The following is an 18013-nucleotide window of genomic DNA, read 5'->3' as shown; positions in this document are numbered from 1 at the left end:
TTTTTAAGGTTAACAACCAGTGCGAGTGATCAACACTTCTCACAATGACTTATATGTGCACATTTGGTTTGGTTTATTGTTCCTGAGGAGGGGTGGGTTTGGGCTTGTTTTAGTTCTATTGGTCTGGGTTTGTTTTCACTTTGGCTCTGCAAAAGGATGGCTTTGCTCTACCAGAGCAGCCCGAAGAAATAAAAATATGAAGGGAGATTGTTCCCACATCCAAACCCTGCACCTGCTCTGAGCAGGGTAATTGCTAACAGGCTGCTCTCTTTTTAAAATGCCAGTTATCCACAGAGCTGACAAAATCCTGCATTCCTCTGAAAGTGGCATTTTACAGTGACTCTGAAAAGAAGTGCCAATGTTTTCATGAATAAAGATATTGACCGGGGAAAGCAATTGTGTGACCATAATCATTGAGACAAGAACTGTAGCAGCAGGATCTTCTAACACAGAGGATTGGAAAGGGAACATGAGGGATGAAAATGATAGGTACTTATGCAAATGGATTAGAACTATCCTGTGCCACTTTGTGGATCTGTCTTTTAATCTCTCTTGCTATCTAGGCCATGGGATTAGTCAAAAGCAGCTGGAATGGAATGGACACAATCACTTAATCACAAAATCAGAAGGCTTGCTGTGGTAATTTCCCTTCAAATGGCACACTGCAAACCCAGGGCAGGTAGTACTTAATATCAGTTGCAAGCTCAGCTCTACAAAGAACTTTGGAAAGACTGCAATCTTTCCATTATAAGTGTATTGAGTCTGTCTTTTAAAACACCTGAAATGTGACATGAAATTATTAGTCTTTTCTTTTTCTTTTGTCACCTTTTCTTTATGTTTGGGGAATGCAAATGGCAAGAGTTTAATGAAGTGATGTTGTTGTGATTACATCTGAGCTGCAGAGTGAGACTCATTCTCATTCCTACTGCAAAGCAAATTACGTTTGCTTTTCCTACTCTAATGCACTTCACCCCTGAAATTCTTGCCAAAATAAGGAGGGGGCTGTGATTCTCCTTAGTGCTTTTCTCTGTAGGCTTTGTCTTGGTGACAGAAAAAAAGAAAAAAAAAAGACAAAAGGAAGCAGGTGATTTATTCAGAGCATCAGAAGATGCCATGCTGGCAGAAACTGCTACAGCCCAAATCAAGCCCCTCTAAGATCTTTCACCTGCCTCAACACAAGACCAGGCAAGCACCAGACACTGCTGCAGCTCGGTGCTGGTGGGTTTTGTGTTCCAAATAACCACAGTCCAGGGCTAAACACCAATGTGCATCTGCAGACCTGGACTGTCAGGCACACAAGCTTGGTAAAGTTCACTCTGGACTGCAGAAATTGTGGCAGAATCTCTGCATTCAGTTTGAGCTGAACCCAGCAGAAATATTTAAAATATTGAATTCTTGAATATGCTTGAATTCTTGTTCTTAGCTTTATGATAGAGAAATGCATCTTTTCTGCATTTGGGTGATGCCACCATTCATCAGCAGGGGTGATGCAGCATGGGCAGGAGCTCCATGAGAAAAAGCAGGTTGGTTAAATGCCAGCTCTCAGGGTTAATTGTCTATGAAAGTCTGGGTTTCACTCCTTCTCCCAAAGGGGATGCTGCATTTTAACTACCCAATGTCCTCTGGAAAAGCCTGGCAGAGGCACTCAGGAGTCCTCAGGCTTTAGCCAGTGCCCTCCCACATTTCTGCTCCCACCAGGCATTCTGCTGTTGCTTCTGGCATGATTTCCATGGTGGAAATTGAGCTGTGTCACAGAAATTTTCCAAGAAATCCGGACAGTGCTGTTAGGATAATTCAGAAACCTGACTTACTAATGCAGCATGCTATGCCAATGTTTTCTGACCTTCTGTTCTCTTACAACAACCTTAGTTGTACACACTTGCTGGAAAAATGATGTCTTAAAGACTTTTTATCCTCATTGATTAACAATAAAACTGTGATACTCAATAAGCTTCAGGAAGGAAGCTGTGATTTTTTTTCTGGTTATACTGCTTACAAGAAAGGTTGCAAGTTTGTTCAGGTAGAAATATGGAAATATTTGAAAGTTTTTTGTATGTTCTTCTACTACATCTCTTAATTCTGAGTGATTCTTTTTCTCAAATCAATATCCCCAGTACTATTTAAAATATGTGCTTGCATTTTTGTGTCAAGGGATAAAAAATATTTTTATTTGAAATATATCTAGCTGAATTTAGTTTCATGTTTTTATTTCTATTCTAATAGAATAGAAATAAAAGGTAAAAAGTCTTCTTTTTACAGTCTCATGTAATACAACCGTTATGGAGGCAATGTCATAGTTTTTTTATTCTAAATATAAAACATCTATGTTTTATATTAACTATTAAAACTATATATTTCTGTATTAAAACTATATATTTCTGTGTCAGAATCTCTATTTTATTTAAAAAAAGAGAACAAAAGTTCAGAACTGCTGAATGAGACTACAGCCTTCTAGGGTTACAGCACTGGTGTATCAGGGCAAAGAGAGTGCCATGGACTTGTGCAAGGCTTTTGTCACTGTCCCACATGGCAGCCTGACAGGCCTGAGAGATGAGCCTGTGTTCAAGTTCAGCAAGGCCAGGTGCAGAGTCCTCAGGTGGCTTGTGGCAATTCCAAGCTCAAAGGCTGTGCAGAGGATGGATTGAGAGCAGCCCTGAGGAAGAGAACTTTGGGGGTGCTGCTGAGTGAAAAGCTCAGTGTGACCCAGCAATGTGCACTTGCAGAGATCAGCAGCATCCTGGGCTGCATCCATCCCCTGGAGCAGCAGGGCAGGGATCAGAGCATCCTGGGCTGCATCCATCCCCTGGGGCAGCAGGGCAGGGATCAGAGCATCCTGGGCTGCATCCATCCCCTGGGGCAGCAGGGCAGGGATCAGCTGCATCCTGGGCTGCATCCATCCCCTGGGGCAGCAGGGCAGGATCAGAGCATCCTGGGCTCCATCCATCCCCTGGGGTAGCAGGGCAGGGATCAGCAGCATCCATCCCCTGTGGGCAGCAGGGCAGGGATCAGAGCATCCTGGGCTGCATCCATCCCCTGTGGGCAGCAGGGCAGGATCAGAGCATCCTGGGCTCCATCCATCCCCTGGGGCAGCAGGGCAGGGATCAGCAGCATCCATCCCCTGGGGCAGCAGGGCAGGGATCAGCAGCATCCATCCCCTGGGGCAGCAGGGCAGGGATCAGAGCATCCATCCCCTGGGGCAGCAGGGCAGGGATCAGAGCATCCTGGGCTCCATCCATCCCCTGGGGCAGCAGGGCAGGGAGGGGGCTCTGCCTCTCTACCCTGCTCTGGTGAGACCCCTCCTGCAGGGCTGCATCCAGCTCTGGGGCTGCAGGGTAAGAAGGATGTGGGCCCTGTTGGAGGAGTCCAGAGGAGATCCCAAAGGTGCTCAGAGGGCTGGAGCACCTCTCCTGCACAGACAGGCTGGGACAGGTGGGGCTGTTCAGCCTGGAGTAGTGAAAACTCTGTGAAAACTTTAGAGCAACTCATGAAGGGGTTACAGGGGAGCTGGAGAGGGACTTTTTACCAGGGCTTGTAGTGACTGGACAAGGGAGAATGGCCTTACACTGAAAGGGGCAGGCTTAGATGAGATATAAGAAAGAAATCCTTCACTGTGAGGGTGTGGCACTGGCTCCTGGGGAAGCTGTGTGTTTCCTGTCAGTGTTCAAGGCCAGTCTGGATGGACTTTGAGCAAGATGGTCTCGTGGAAGGAGATGGGGCTTGTACTGAGCTGATCTTTAAGATCCCTTCCCACCCAAAGTGTTTATGATTCTGTGCCATAGCTTGTGGTATTCAAAGCCATCTCTTGCTGCTGCTTCAAAGATTTTCATGCCTGTAGTGAATCAGTTCATCATCAGCCTGAGAACTGTGTTTGGAGATGGACTATATATATCTAGAAAACAGCCTAGAAAAGGAGAGAGAAAGATACTTCAGCCTATTTGAATTATATTTGCTTTGCATATTTGCTGGATGTATTTTTTTCAGCATTTCCCTCTGAAATACCTCGTTTTGCAGTGGTGAGTGGGATTTAGCACAGAGGGCTGCAGAAGGGTTGAAATGACCCATTTGTCCTCTGACAGCCTCAACCTGTCCTACCTCCCACACCCAGGCCCTGCAGATTTTTGGTTTAGCCTTTCTTTTGGTCACTTTAGCCTTTCTTTTGGTTACTTTAGCTTTTCTTTTGGTTACTTTGGCCTTCTTTTGGTTGAGGATTTGCAGCCTCTGTGGTGCTGTATCACACATGTGGTGCATTCTTTTTTAAGACCAGTCTTTTAGGGGTCTTTTCAACAGAAGCTGGATGGAGACAATCACAGAGCAGGGACTTTAGGCTTTGTCCTTTGGTTGCAGGCATTGAGATCCCTGATGGTGAGTGCTTGCAGGCTCTTGGTAAATGTGGTCCCCAGCATTTGGCAGCAGCAGCCATTTGAACCTCTAATGTTGGTGTACAGGGGTTTTTTGTGCAAGAAGAGTTTCATTTTTCTCTTTGTAGCTGTGTTTTAGTAAGGTATTATTCAGTCACAAATTACTTTCAGAAATATGTATTACTTGAGGATTGTTTTTGGCAACAATGCAATTAAATGGTTTGTAAAAAGCTGCTATAAATAATGAGAAAACTTGCAATTGTATTATTCTTTGCACAGCCATTTTCTGATTCATTAGAGTTAGACTGTAAAATCTATAATAACATTATAGGTAGTGTTATATATAAACCACCATATTCAAGAGCTGGTATTTTTTCAAACCACATTAAAAAAAGAGCCTATTTAGGAGATTAAATCCTTAAATCTCCATCTGTGTCTGCATGGTTGTTATGTGCCAGTTAGCAGATAGTTATGGGGAAACTACATGTTGTCAAAAGCTTCTCATTGTATGGCTGGCTGTGATGTTTCCTGTTGAAGGGCTCTATCTTCTTGTCACACTCAGAAATCACAGCTTCTGCCTTGCCACTGATACACAGCCCAAAGATCCCTTTAACTGCCTTTTGCTTATGGCCATTTCAAAGCAGCATGAGGCTAAAAATATTATATTGTTGAAGGACTGCAGCTTCCACTGTTTTAAAACTTTGTAGGTGACAGCCCAAGAGTTGCATTGGTTAGCATCAAAAAAGTTAATTGGAGATGCCCTCGATGCAGACTGTGCTATGAATTCACTTCATTATAGTAATTTTTCCAATGTTTCATTTCATTTCATTTCATTTCAATTTTTCTTCATATTTCATCAATATTTATAATATTTCAATTTTCTAATATTGTTTGTATACAGTAACTTCATAAATGTCTTACAAGAATGTTGTCACTCAATATCAAAACATCATAATGGCCTTTCATAATTTCTAATATAATAATTTGATACAACTTTTATCCAAATATTAAAACCGAATATCTTAATTTCAGACAAGCCCTTCTTTTTATGTCATTCCCCAGACTTTCAGCTAGCTAGAAACTCTCTTCTTTCTCACTGTAAGCTTTGCATGTTCAGTACTTGATTCATCTCTTTGGTATTCTCCTTGCACAAATTTGCAGAAGTATTTAAAATGAAGCTTTATTTTTAGAAACTGAACAATATTCATGTCTGAAGAGCAGAACCTTGTGAGTAATAAGGACTTGGTACATTTTTTAGAAGCTTTGGCACATTCATCAAGTTGTCCAGCTTCTGTCATTTTAAGTCAGTTCTTTGGAATAGGGTTTCACAATGCTCTGAGGGAAACTAAAGTTCTCTCACCAGCACTTGGTTCTGTGAGCTTCTAGTTCCTGTCTCAAACTGGACTCTGTCAGATGTCATTTAAATAAGGCTAACACTGTGATGCTTAGAATTAGTTTGTGTTTCCTAGACTGTGCTAGTAACACTTTAAAATAATTCTTACTTAAGGGAAAATCATAGCTTGGATCTGAGTTCACCTGCAGGATGCAGAAATTCTCTATTTTTGTGGATAAGCTGTGCATCCCTGCAATGTCCCATGGCCAGGGCTGTCCAGAGAGGATGGAACCACCTGGGGTTCATAACCTGGGTGATGCTCATCCCCTAGGGATCCCCAAAGGGCTGGTGAAGCAGTCATGCAGGCCTTGAAGACCTGTGTCTAAGGCCACAGAATTTGTGGTAATTAGCATTTCACAAGGGAGGAAGGGAAATGAGGGAAGCAGGCAGGCTTGGAAGTGGTTGGGAAGCAGGGGCAACGGGGTGGAGAAAGGAGATGGATGCCAGGAGTTCCTGTTGACACCATTTCTTCCCCCTGGTTGCTGAAGCCATGGTAGGGGCTGCCCTGAGGAGACAGAATGGCTGCTCTGCCACTCTGGTGAGAGTAAAAATCTCAAAAATGAGCAATCTCAGGAAGGCTGGGCAGCACAATGTGTCCCGTGGGCAGAAGTGGGGACATTCCTGGCTGGGAGCTGTGATGTGCTGAGGACTGCTGGGAGAATTCCCCGTGGGATTGCTCAGAGCCTGTGTTGGGCAATTCCCCTTTTATTTTCTGGAAAAGAGGACCAGGGAGAGAAGGTGTCTTTTATAGGTAGAAATGAACTGGCAAGGAGTTAAAAAAACAACGTGAAAAAGTTAAAGACACAATTGCTGCTGTGGGTGATGTGTGATGCTGAAGAGGTGCATGTGAGCCAAGAAGGCACAAGAAAATTGCCACTCTCTGTTAAGACTTACCCATTTCACACTCATTATGACTCAGAAATACAAAATGAAATAATGTGTATGTGAAAAAATTTTACCGTGCTTTTGGAAGCTTGTAAAACATAACAGGAGGTGGTTTTTGGATTTTTTTTTTGCAATCCTACCATAGCAATTACTTATAGCAAAATAAAATAAAAGCATTTATCCTAGAAAAAAAATTACTTGATAATTAATTATTATTAATAATAATTGTTTATTACATAAAATTATTAGTAACTAAAGGCATGTGTCATTGTGGTAGAGAAATACTTCTGCTTGCCAAATCTAGATAGAAAAAATAGTGTTTTCTGTGAGGGAGGGTTGGGGTTGTAAGAAACAATTGCACTAGTTTTGTCATTGTGTTGTTAGCTGTTCATGTGCTGTTTGGTCTCAAACTGTACCATGAATGTGGGCAATACATGGCTGGGATTGAAAATATGTAAATGGTGCCTGGCAGGAGTTAAATGTGTAAGCACAGAGGGTGGAGGCTTAAGTGCACTGGTACTTACAGAAGCATTCATTTAACATTTGTTATAAGCTACTGTTGTTTTTTTATAACTAATAGGGGAGCAGTTTACAGTTGATCTACTGCATAGAGAAAAAGAGCTTGTAGCTTCAGATGGAATAGTTGCAGCCTCAGGCACTTTTGCTAATGCTTTCTATTACAAATAAGTTTAATAGTGTGCATTAAAAAGGATGTGTATTTAAACCTTTATGGTCCATACCATGTTAGGTGGAATTACAGTAAATTGCTACATTTCATTTCTGTAATTATCTTATAAACTGCGAGTTGATATTGTCCTGAAGTTTATGTTCAGGACATTTTAACACCAGTTGTATTTTGGACAGCTTGCATAAGATCATTTGATTGTCTCTTAGGGGTACAAAATTACATATATATTAAAAAAAAGAAGAAAAAAATCTATTAAAAAAGCATGAGAGTTGCACACCTTTGGATGACTCTGTGTACTGCGGAGAAGGGAGGGACCATGATCACCTCCCCTGCACATTATGAGCGTGCACAGAGCAATTTTCCTGTTGCTAATAGTTCTGGAAATGTATGTTTGAGAAACGTGGTCTTTTCCTTTTATTTCATTTTTTTCCATTCCTGTAGGAACTTGGAAGTAACAGCCCTCCGCAGAGGAACTGGAAGGGAATTGCCATTGCGCTGCTGGTGATTCTAGTTGTTTGTTCTCTCATCACCATGTCAGTCATTCTTTTAACCCCAGGTAACCTTCTTCTTTATTTGATCTTATTAAAGGTCTGTGATTCATAATGCAGTCATAAAGCAATGGATGTTGAAGTGTCTCTTGCCTTTGAGCATTCTTAACTTGTGGCTGTTGTAAATTTGGTGCTGTAGGGACCCAGGAGCTGCTGGAGGCCTCGTGAAGCAGAAATATTTGGGGTTGGCAATATTTGGGGTTGGCAATATTTGGGGTTGGCAATCCTTAGGGCTGTGTGTGGCTTGAGGGGGTTATAGCAATCCTTGTGAGCCTCAGCAGGTGTGAGCTGACTTCAAGAGTTTGTTGTTGGTTTTTCATGTATTTACAGATTCAGAGATGAGCTAAGAGAAAATTGTATTCCATGGAAAACTGATTCTGAGAATGCAACTTCTCTCTGAATCATGAACATGGATCTTCCACCTGTACATGCACAAGCTCCTTCCCTTTTCTCTCTTTCTGAAACAACAAAGGGAAAGTAATTGCTCAGTCACAGAAAAAAAAAAGAGAGGGCAAGAAGAAGTAGATAAAAAGAGAAAACACTGCACAAGTTTTAAAAAAACCCCAACTTTGAATCCCTTTGCCAGTTTTAAAGTTGGAGTGTAAAGTACCTGATTTGCATGGCAGGCCTGGATAGTAAATATTGGTCTGCAAATATTCTGCCATTCAAGTTTGTGTAAAGCAGAAAGTTAATGAAGCTCTTTTCACTAAATAATGGTTCCAGGCTGTTTGGCCACGAGATGAAATCACTGAGGGAAGCTGTGCATGAGCAAGTACAGCAGCACAGTGCTGCTGCTTTAGAGGAAGGTGGTGAGGCTAAATGGAAAAGGATCAAAAAGCTTTGCTTGTCAGAGGGCATGAGGCAGCTGGAAAGAGAAGGCAGGAGCACTATGGATAGTCTGCTTCCTCTGTTTTGTAGAAATACCTACTCCTTATGCAGGGTGCTGTGCAAAATAACTGTTTGCTTATTTCCACTTAGATCAAGTTGAGAAAAATAAAAGCAAAGTTGTGCTGCTGTAGTCTCAGTGAATAGGAGCCTTCTTCAGGGAATAAGAAAAAAGAGATTTTGAGAGCACATGGTAGTGTATCCTAGTACACTCTAAGACAGAAGACTGTTTTTTGTTTCAAGGAGGATGTTTCCCTTTTTTTGAAGACTTATAAAATATCAAGTGTTTGCTGGAACCTACAATAATAACTTTCAGTTGTGTCTCTTATATCTATATAGAATTATTAATGATGTAAAACATAAACTGAAGTCCTTGAAGGCACTCATGGAAGCAGAATAAACAACTTAGGGGAATGTTAACTTTTTTAAAAAAATATGTTAAAAAAGCACAGTGAATTGCAACATCTCTGAGGCTGTTTCAAAATCCAGAGATCTTGGTTGAAAACTTGTGTAAGCTGGGACCTACATTTCAGCTGAAGTCATGCAAGTGAAAACGAGTTCTGTCAGCTCAGATGCTCTGAGATATCCCATAGAGACTGTGAAGCTTGATAGAAATGAAAACCTTTCTCCCAGAACAGTCTAGGTCTGCAAAACTGGGCTTTCCTGTGGGTTGGGAATGCTCACCATGGAAAGCTTTGAGGTGCATTGTAGGATAGATAATTGCCCTGTTTTGGCCCCAATCATTGCTGCTCCCCCTTCACTTTCATTATTAACTTGTTTGATTATTATGAATTATTAGTGGTTTGGGAAGCAGATATTTTGTTACTCTAAGCACTATAGCTGACACTAATTTCTCATGAATATGTTTTAAGATCACTGTGGGATGTTCAGTATTTGAGGAGAGGAAAAAAGTAGAGACCCCCCCCCTCACATCTGGCTATTGTGAAGTGCTCAGTTCCAAATTGATGCTAATTTGTTATTATAAATATTTAGCTTTGAAAATCCTTCTCATAAAATATAACAGGTCTGAATGAAGATATTCAGTGCAAATGTCCTTTGTTACCCTGGGATGTTTCAGTGTTCATTTCCAGTACTATTTTGAGCATCAGAGAGTTCTCTCCCTATTTAGTTCTGCCTGTATGGATGGGTGCTTCTTAGATTTCATGTAAATTCCCCTAAACACTGTACGTCATGCTGCTTCTTTTTATGGAAATGCTGATAATTTCAGATGGTTATGGCTCAGAAGCATGATTGTTTCACTGGTGTTTTTTGGAGGCAAAAGTGTACTTACTGATATGCCAAACACAACAGCAGTGAACTCTTTTGCCTGTAATTATTTACACATTGTTTTGTCCACAATGTAAGAAACTCTTAGGTCTGTGTGCACTAACAGCTGTCATTTGACTTCTCTCAAATTTTGAGCAACAGCTTTCCTGCCTTTTCATAGAGGGACCAATGCTTCCATATGGGATAGCATGTTTTTAAAAGAAAGTGCAATTCATTTGCAAAAAGCCTCAAAGAGGCTTTAGCTTCCACTAAAGATAGAAATTATGTTAAAACTAAAAGGAAATTCTTGATTTTCTTTTTTGTATTATCTTTTATCACATGAAATATAAGTTGACTATACAATATTAAGCAGGATCTCTGTTGAAATAAGAGATGCATTTTGACCTATTAGTATATTGGCTTTTGTTCATATATGAAAACTCTGTGTTACAATTATGTTTGTGGTTTGAGTAAATGTTTTGTGCCAACAATATTAGTAACATTTCTGATCATTTAATCTTGCTTTTAATCTATTATAATACTCAGAATCTTTATAAATGTCTGAGTCTTCTCAACAAAGAGATGAAAAAAGTGGAAGAGCAAATAACCCAGTGGTATAAAACATTAGTGGCAGAGCGTGAATGAACTCAGCCCAGTAGCCACATGTTGGGGCTCAGGAACTCTCTGTGAGCCCCCATGGACTAAAGAGCACATTAAATAGACCCCACTGCTCCCAGCAAGTGGAAATTGCTACAGTGCTCCTTACCTGGAAGTAGAAGGCTTGCAGGCAAATATCCCTGCTGGTTTTCTTCAAAATTAGAAAAGTGCAGTGATAAAGAAAGTGCATAGAAATGCCAAAGAATGAAGTTGCCCTTGTTAAAGCAGAGGGCTGGAGTGGAAAAACTTGCAAGTTTCAGAACAGGAAACAGTCTGTCCTCTGGGGCAACTGCATTATGAACCTAGTGAGTTTTGTTTAATATTTGGAGTGGATTTGGAGTAGACTGGAGAAATATTTAAGAGAAAACAAAAGAAAATACCTTGAAAATAATCTTATAAATATATCTTTATATTGGGAATCAGTGGCCAGTGCAGAGACATCCATGAGATGCCATCATTTGGTTTGTATGTCAGTATAAATATAACACAGGCAGCTTTCTTCTGCTGCTTTTATTCTATTTTATGCTTTTGAGGTTTCATCTCACACCTGCATATACTGAAATAGTCTTGGGTAGATTTTTAGATATCAGTGCCTTTAAATCATTCCTGCCTTTGAATCAGCTTGTTCTTGCTTTGCATCATGACAGTATGTTCCACATTGTAGGAATTATGTGAAGACCTATCTGATGAGCCACTGTTGATCTCTATCTCAAAACTGACAAATGTTCAATTGAAAGTATTAGCAGCTTAAAGGTTTATATGAAAAACCATTTAAGAACAGCCTAAGAGTTGTATGGATTTGGCCTCCCCTGTACAGGTGTTTTGCCACAATACTTAAAGCTGTTTTTTTCCTTTTGGGACTGTCAGTATTTCTACCTTCATGTTAACTTACAGTTTCTGAAGGTGTAGGAGACTCAAATGCTTTTTCTAGGACTTGATTACTGAGATATTGATGTTGGTATTTAAAGCATGCCTGCTGATGTGTGCACTTGCTGTTGAGCAAAGTGGCACCTGCCTAATCAGAGATTCAAGGAAAACTCACACATGACAGGAAAAAAAAGACACTTTTTCAGAAAAATTACTTTAGAAAACATTTAGGTCAGACAAATGGTCAGAAAAAGACTTTTTGTGGAAAGGGTTGAGTAAAATCAAGCTCTGGGAAGAGAATCTATTTGGATTATGTCCAGTAAATAAACTGTTCAGGGTTAGGATCAACTTCTCCATACCCTCTCTCATACTAATCTTAAAGGAAAAGAAAGCAAACTACTATTCTTGATTTATTTTTTTTCCTTTGGTGATGTGGATATTCAGTGCAAGAATTTTCAGGTTTCTGTTCAATTCTGTATAGGCTCCCTGTAGCTAGTGTAAATTGGCAGGCAGGTTTTGATATCCAACAATTTTCTGGCAAGTTTTCTTCCTTTGTCATGATAACACAAAGTGAGCTATGCTAATTCCCAGTTACACCTGCTAGCTTGCATGCAGTTTACTAGTGAAAGTGTTTTTCCACTTTTCAGATGGCATTTAACATCAAGCCTTTATCCTAATTTCGAGCATAAAACCTTTTTTTTCCACAGTAAAGTCAGTAGGGAGTTTCAGTTAATGGCATACTACAGTACATAATTATTAGTTTTATTTGCTAAGTTAGAAGGCAAATTTTAGGAGGTGTTTAGACTATATTTAACCTGCAAAAATAATATCCTATAAACTCGTGAAAAGTAGCAAGGCCATTAATTTCAAGTTTTGGAGCCTTCTAGTTTAGTAAGCATAAACAGGTTTGTCACTTTGAATTAATACATGCCAGTATTGGAACTCTTTTTAATTGGATGTACAATTAAGAAGTAGTCATTTAGTCTTTAGCATTTGATTTTGTTTGTGTCTCTGTAATCTGTGTCATTTGCTGCACATATAGACATTATATATATATATATATATATATATATATATATATATATATATATATATAATTTCAGACCAAAATACAGAAATCTGTGGTAAATAGCATGAGAACATTGGAAATATCATTCCTTTAAGGAATAATTCAATAAAATTTACAGGGGAATGAAAAAGAGATATTAGGCTATTTTGTAATGTAATAATGCAAAGTAGTAAAAGGAAGTCTTTAAAATGAAACAAATGCATCCTAGAATCAGAGATTAGTTTGGGTTGGAAAGGACCTTAAAGATCATCTCATTCCAACCCCCCTGCCATGGGCAGGGACACTTTCCACTATCCCAGGTGGCTCCAAGCTCTGTCCTGGTTTGAGCATTTCCAGGGATGGGGCAGCCAAAGCTTCCCTGGGCATCCTGTGCCAGGACCTCTCCTCTCTCACAGGGAAGAATTTCTTCCTGACACCCAATCTAAACCTGCTCTCTTTCAGTTTAAAGCAATTTCCCCTTGTCCTGTCACTCCATGACTGCCCAAAAGTCCCTCTCCAGCTTTCTTGGAGCCCTCTTAGGTATTGGAAGGTGCCCTAAGGTCTTGCTGGAGCCTTCTCCAGGCTGAGCAGTCTCAAACCTCCCCAGCTCCATAGCAGAGATGCTGCAGCCCCCTGGGCATCTTTGTGGCCTCCTCTGGACCTGCTCCAGGGGGTCCATGTCCTTGTCACTTGGAGAAGAGTTACCAACAATGCATTCCAGGAACCTTCTGGGTTGGTTATGCCCTGCTGTGCTGTCCCCCAGGAGATATTGGGGTGGCCAAAGTCACCCACAGGGACCAGGGCTTGTGGGTGTGAGGACACTGCCCTTGCTCTCCCAACTGGGGCGGCCTGTAGCAGCCACCAAGGAGACAATCATGTCACCTGTCCCTGTGCCCTCTTTAATCCTGACCATAAGGTCAGGTCACCTCATCCATCCATCCATCCATCCATCCATCCATCCATCCATTCCATCCATCTCCATCCATCTCCATCCATCCATCCATCCATCCATCCATCCATCCATCCATCCATCCATTCCATCCATCTCCATCCATCTCCATCCATCCATCCATCCATTCAATCCATCCATCCATCCATCCATCCAATCCATCCAATCCATCCATCCATCCCAGCTGGTCCCTGGCACAGAGGGCCACCCCTCCTGTTCTCCCCTGCCTCTAAGTATAAACGTGGTGGGGTACAACTAATTTGCTCAATAGAGATGAACCCACTGCTGTTTTGAGGGTTCCCAGGATGTGTAATTCATCCTGTTATAGATAAACATCCAGATGTTAACATCTATATAGATAAACATCTGAGATGTTGACAGAGAACAAAGGTGGAGTTAAGGGTTACAAACAGGACTCTGATTTGGTTAAAATTTACCATTAAGAAAAAAAAAAACACTTCTAAAACATCTTATAAAGTTGCTTGAAGATGCCATTTTTTTCAGTTGATAAATGCAAACCATAATTTAAAACTTACTTTAAAATCCAATTTATATTGAGATTTCTTGCCAGGGATGTGATAGCAAACAGAGAGCAGAGCTGGTGTTCCTTTCTTCTCTAATAGCCTCTCTGTACTCAGCTGATATATTGTTTTAGTGATTTTTATTTAAGCAGTTGGAAAAAAATCTGTCATAGGTAAGGCAATCTTTGACAGCATAACAGCTTGTGTGAGCTTCATTGCTAGTTGGCAAAGTGGCAGGAAATAAAGGGCCAAAATGAGTGGAAACAGACTCAGGTAAGGTTAGGAGGGGAACACATTTGGAATTACAAACAGCATCAGGACCAGGGTGTGTGGAATCCAAACAGGTGATGGAAAACAGCTTGTGGAGGGTAAGGCTGTCAACAAGGCTGTGGAGAAAGGGGATAATGAGCATGAGGAGAGCCCAGTGTCTGGTACTAAGTCAGAAGCAGCGTTCTGAAGACACAGGAAGGTGTTTGTGGAGCTGAACAGAGCACACATAACAACATGTGCTCACTTTGAGGATAAAACACAGTGTGTGGCAGGAGCAAGAGCTAACAAGGTCCCACAATGTGTAAACAGAGGGATTAGGTATAAATCAAGAGAGATAATGTTGCTCTGCTGTAAAGCCCCAGTAAGACTGCAAGTGGAATGTTGTGAACCATGCTGGACTGGCAGATGAAAAATAAAAACAAACCTAAACAGACTATTTTGATTCCTGGAAGGTAGGAAGAGGGGAAAAAAGCTTATTTAAGGATTAGAATGTTTGTCTTATGAGGGAGGATCCTTACAAGACATGAAGTGCAAGGAGAGTTGATTGCAGTGGGTCAGTGCTTCCCAGAGCCCTGCTGCCACCTGGCAGGGAGCAACATGCAAAAGGGAGCAGAGCTGGGGAGTGAGCAGCTGGGATGGCCTTGTGTCTATTGTAAATTCATCATGTGCATTAAAAGGGAGTTTCTTTTCAGGACACCAAGGATGCACCTTTATTAATATCAGCTGAAGTGGCTGCAGCAGGCAGTGTTGACATTTAAAGGCAAAAATACCATATTGCTGCTGATTCCAGCAGGCTTTCTGCTGGCCCTCTAATTGAGAAATTTGGCTGAATAAAGACCAATAACAAAACTATTGATTGAATTTATTCTCTTTGAAGGGTCACATTTTCATCCAAAATGTATGACAGGATATGACCTTTACAAAGCAAATTTCTTTGTTAAAAATGTCCTGGTAACATCATGAGTTGACACAAAGATAACAAAGATGCTTGACTGCTGTGATGGCAGATACTCTCTTTGTATGTGTCTGTCACCAGAGCACTGTTTAATACCAGTAAGGACAAAATCTGCCTACCACAAAGGAGAAGGAAAGAAAAGCTCATAGAGAAGAGAAAGAGTGCAATAATTTATGGTAACCTGCCCAAGAACACAAAATTATTTTAAAAACCTGGCAGGGCATTGGGCTGGTTGTGTGGGAAGTGCACAGGTGCATCTTTTTGCAGAGGCAACAACCAGCACAGCTTTTGGCAGCTGCTGTCCTAAAGAGCCTAAAGCAGTCAGGTGAGGTGCAAGCTGCTGCCAGTGATTATTGCTTGGAAACTTGGTGGGTTTGTCTTTTGACACTAAAACTTTTGCTGTAATAGCAGTGGTTCAACATTACCACTGTTAGTGCAGCAGTTCACTATTGAATCTACTTATTTTTATAGCTTCCAGCACAAGAACACTGATATTTAGCAGAGCTTCTTTTTTAGTTTTCTGAAGTGTGGAGATGATTTTAGATGCAGGACAATAATTTTGGTTTATTTTGTTTGGTTTTGTAAGTCAATGTTGGCTAATGTTCAGGAGCACAATATTCCTGGGTCATGTTTGGGACAAACACAAGGCTGCTAACCAAGTTATGTTTTTCATGTCACTAGAAAGCAAGCACAGGCTATGAAATGTGCATGTAAATTTTTTTAAAATTTTATTTTAATTTGTTGAATAGGTGAAGTTGGTTCCAAATTTTCTTGCAGGAATTTTTTATCTAGTTTCTCTCAGTGTATGGTACTCAATGTGGCCAACATCCTTTGGCTGTCAGGAAATTTTGGTGTTGTTTGTAATTTTTTGTGGTGTGGGGCAGTGGTAAGGAAGAGTTTTGCTCTGAAAGTCCCAATATAATAAATAGCCAAACACTAAATCCTGTAGTTTTCCTGTCCAAAACCAATTCTTTGTTTCCTGAAGCTTTACTAAACAAAAACGATACCTTGCTCTTATTTTTTTTTATAACAAGTAAAAGTATTGTTTCCATGGTTCTATAATTCCAGTGTTTTGAGAACAATACAATATATTGTTTCCAATCTTTATCTAAAATGATTTTGTTGTGTTTATTTTAGATGAACTTGCAAATTCATCAGAAAACAGATTATCCTTGGAAGATCTCTTCAGAAAAGAGTTCATAGTTCATAATCCAGAAGCCAAATGGATTAATGGTAAGTTTATAAGCTCTCACTTAATTTGAAACTAGGTAAAAATTTTAAGTCTTGAATGATATTATCCAGTCACTGAGGAAAAAAAAAATAAAATCAGTTAAAATTTCAAACCCTCTTGAAATTGGCCAGGGTCCCAGTTTTCCTTGTTGCTCTGAATCACATCTCTTTCATTAATTTTTGAAGTAGCTTTCTAATTTTAAAGGTCTGTCTAGTAGAAACCCATTAAAATTATCTGTTCATGCTCCTGACTCAGTTGGAAGCAATGATGAAGAATTGTATTTAAGAACTGGATCTTGTTTGTGGATTCACAGGAAAATCAACTCTTAATATCTGAACTTTGAGGTCTGGGAACTGGTTCTCTTTGCATCTTGAAAAGACTTGAATATTTCAATATCTGTACAGTCATAGTAATTTTCTGATGACTACAAATTGTATTTAGTATTCTAATTTATTAAACGTATGCATGGCATACAGAGTTCTCAAAAAATTAAGCAGTTTTAACGTAATTAAGGAAAACTAATTCAAACTCTTTTTTCAACTCATTGACTTCCTTTTCTCTTTTGTTTCCATGCCTTGTTCACTTTCTCTCTGTAAGAAATGTACAGGCAGTGCAGTAGCAGCTGTATCAAAGGAATTACAACAGGATTTGTGCAAAACTGAGCAAGACAAAACTGTTGTGGAGTGCTCTGTGCAAGGCAGGGGTCTGGCAGGCTGTGGCTGTGTGTGTAAATTCAGAATGACCTTGCATGGAAATAATGCTCCATTATATCACCTTTGGCATTCAGCTATAACTAGAACTGCTTTACTTAGCAGGGAGCTGTGTGATTGAATTATTGCTTTGTGATAAACTCTGAAGAATGAAGTGGGTATAATAAACATAAGTGCATTTAAAAGAAAAAGCATAAAAAGGAGAAAAGTATGGTCAATCTTTTTTTTTTTTTTTTTTTCAGCACCTGCCCTGGTGTTATTTGTTAGCCATTAGTTTAGGGCTAAGAGAAGGGACACTCACTTTAGTTTCCTCTCACCTCTGCTGGGTTGCCCTTAGTTTCTTCTTGGGACTGGTTTCTGTCTGCAATCAGTGCAAAAAAAAAACCACAAAATTGATACTGGGTAAAGCTGGAACAGTTCTGTTGCCAAGAGGAGCAGTTTCTTGTGTTTTTGCTAATGAAATCATAAAAGCAGGTTTTCAATTTTCTGTTCTCTGTTAAATTCACAAAACAGCTGCTTCTGACCCCACCCTATCTGAAAAACCCTGCTCCTAATTGTCAAATAGAGGTATCCCAGACCCAGTATTGTAAACTAAAGGGGTAACTAAAAGCAGGTAAGTACATAGTGGAAGAACATCATTATGCTGGTTCCATCTATTACTCTTCTTACTTAAAAAATCCATGAGATTATTCTCCTAAGAGCTCTAGTAGTTCCTCATAACATGTGCATAATATTCTATGCATAAAAATGATCCTAATTTCAAATCCCAGGACAATAAAACT

At 40.1% G+C, this 18013-nt stretch overlaps 1 protein-coding gene across 2 annotated transcripts in view; it reads left to right on the top strand.

The window, feature by feature from the left end:
- Window positions 1–18013, top strand: part of DPP10 (dipeptidyl peptidase like 10) — a 437773-nt gene that overhangs the window by 232708 nt on the left and 187052 nt on the right. For both annotated transcript variants that reach the window (XM_071435373.1, XM_071435372.1), the window contains exons 2-3: window positions 7766–7880; window positions 16428–16523. In XM_071435373.1, the coding sequence (XP_071291474.1) occupies window positions 7766–7880; window positions 16428–16523 (211 nt within the window). The remainder of the gene's footprint in view (window positions 1–7765; window positions 7881–16427; window positions 16524–18013) is intronic.

Source organism: Agelaius tricolor, unplaced genomic scaffold (assembly GCF_023055355.1).
Source record: "Agelaius tricolor isolate 1412-34295 unplaced genomic scaffold, bAgeTri1.0.p SCAF_10, whole genome shotgun sequence".
In the NCBI taxonomy this organism is placed as follows: Eukaryota; Metazoa; Chordata; class Aves; order Passeriformes; family Icteridae; genus Agelaius; species Agelaius tricolor.
Note: the sequence above shows the minus strand (reverse complement) of the source record. Positions and strands in the feature narration are given on the sequence as shown.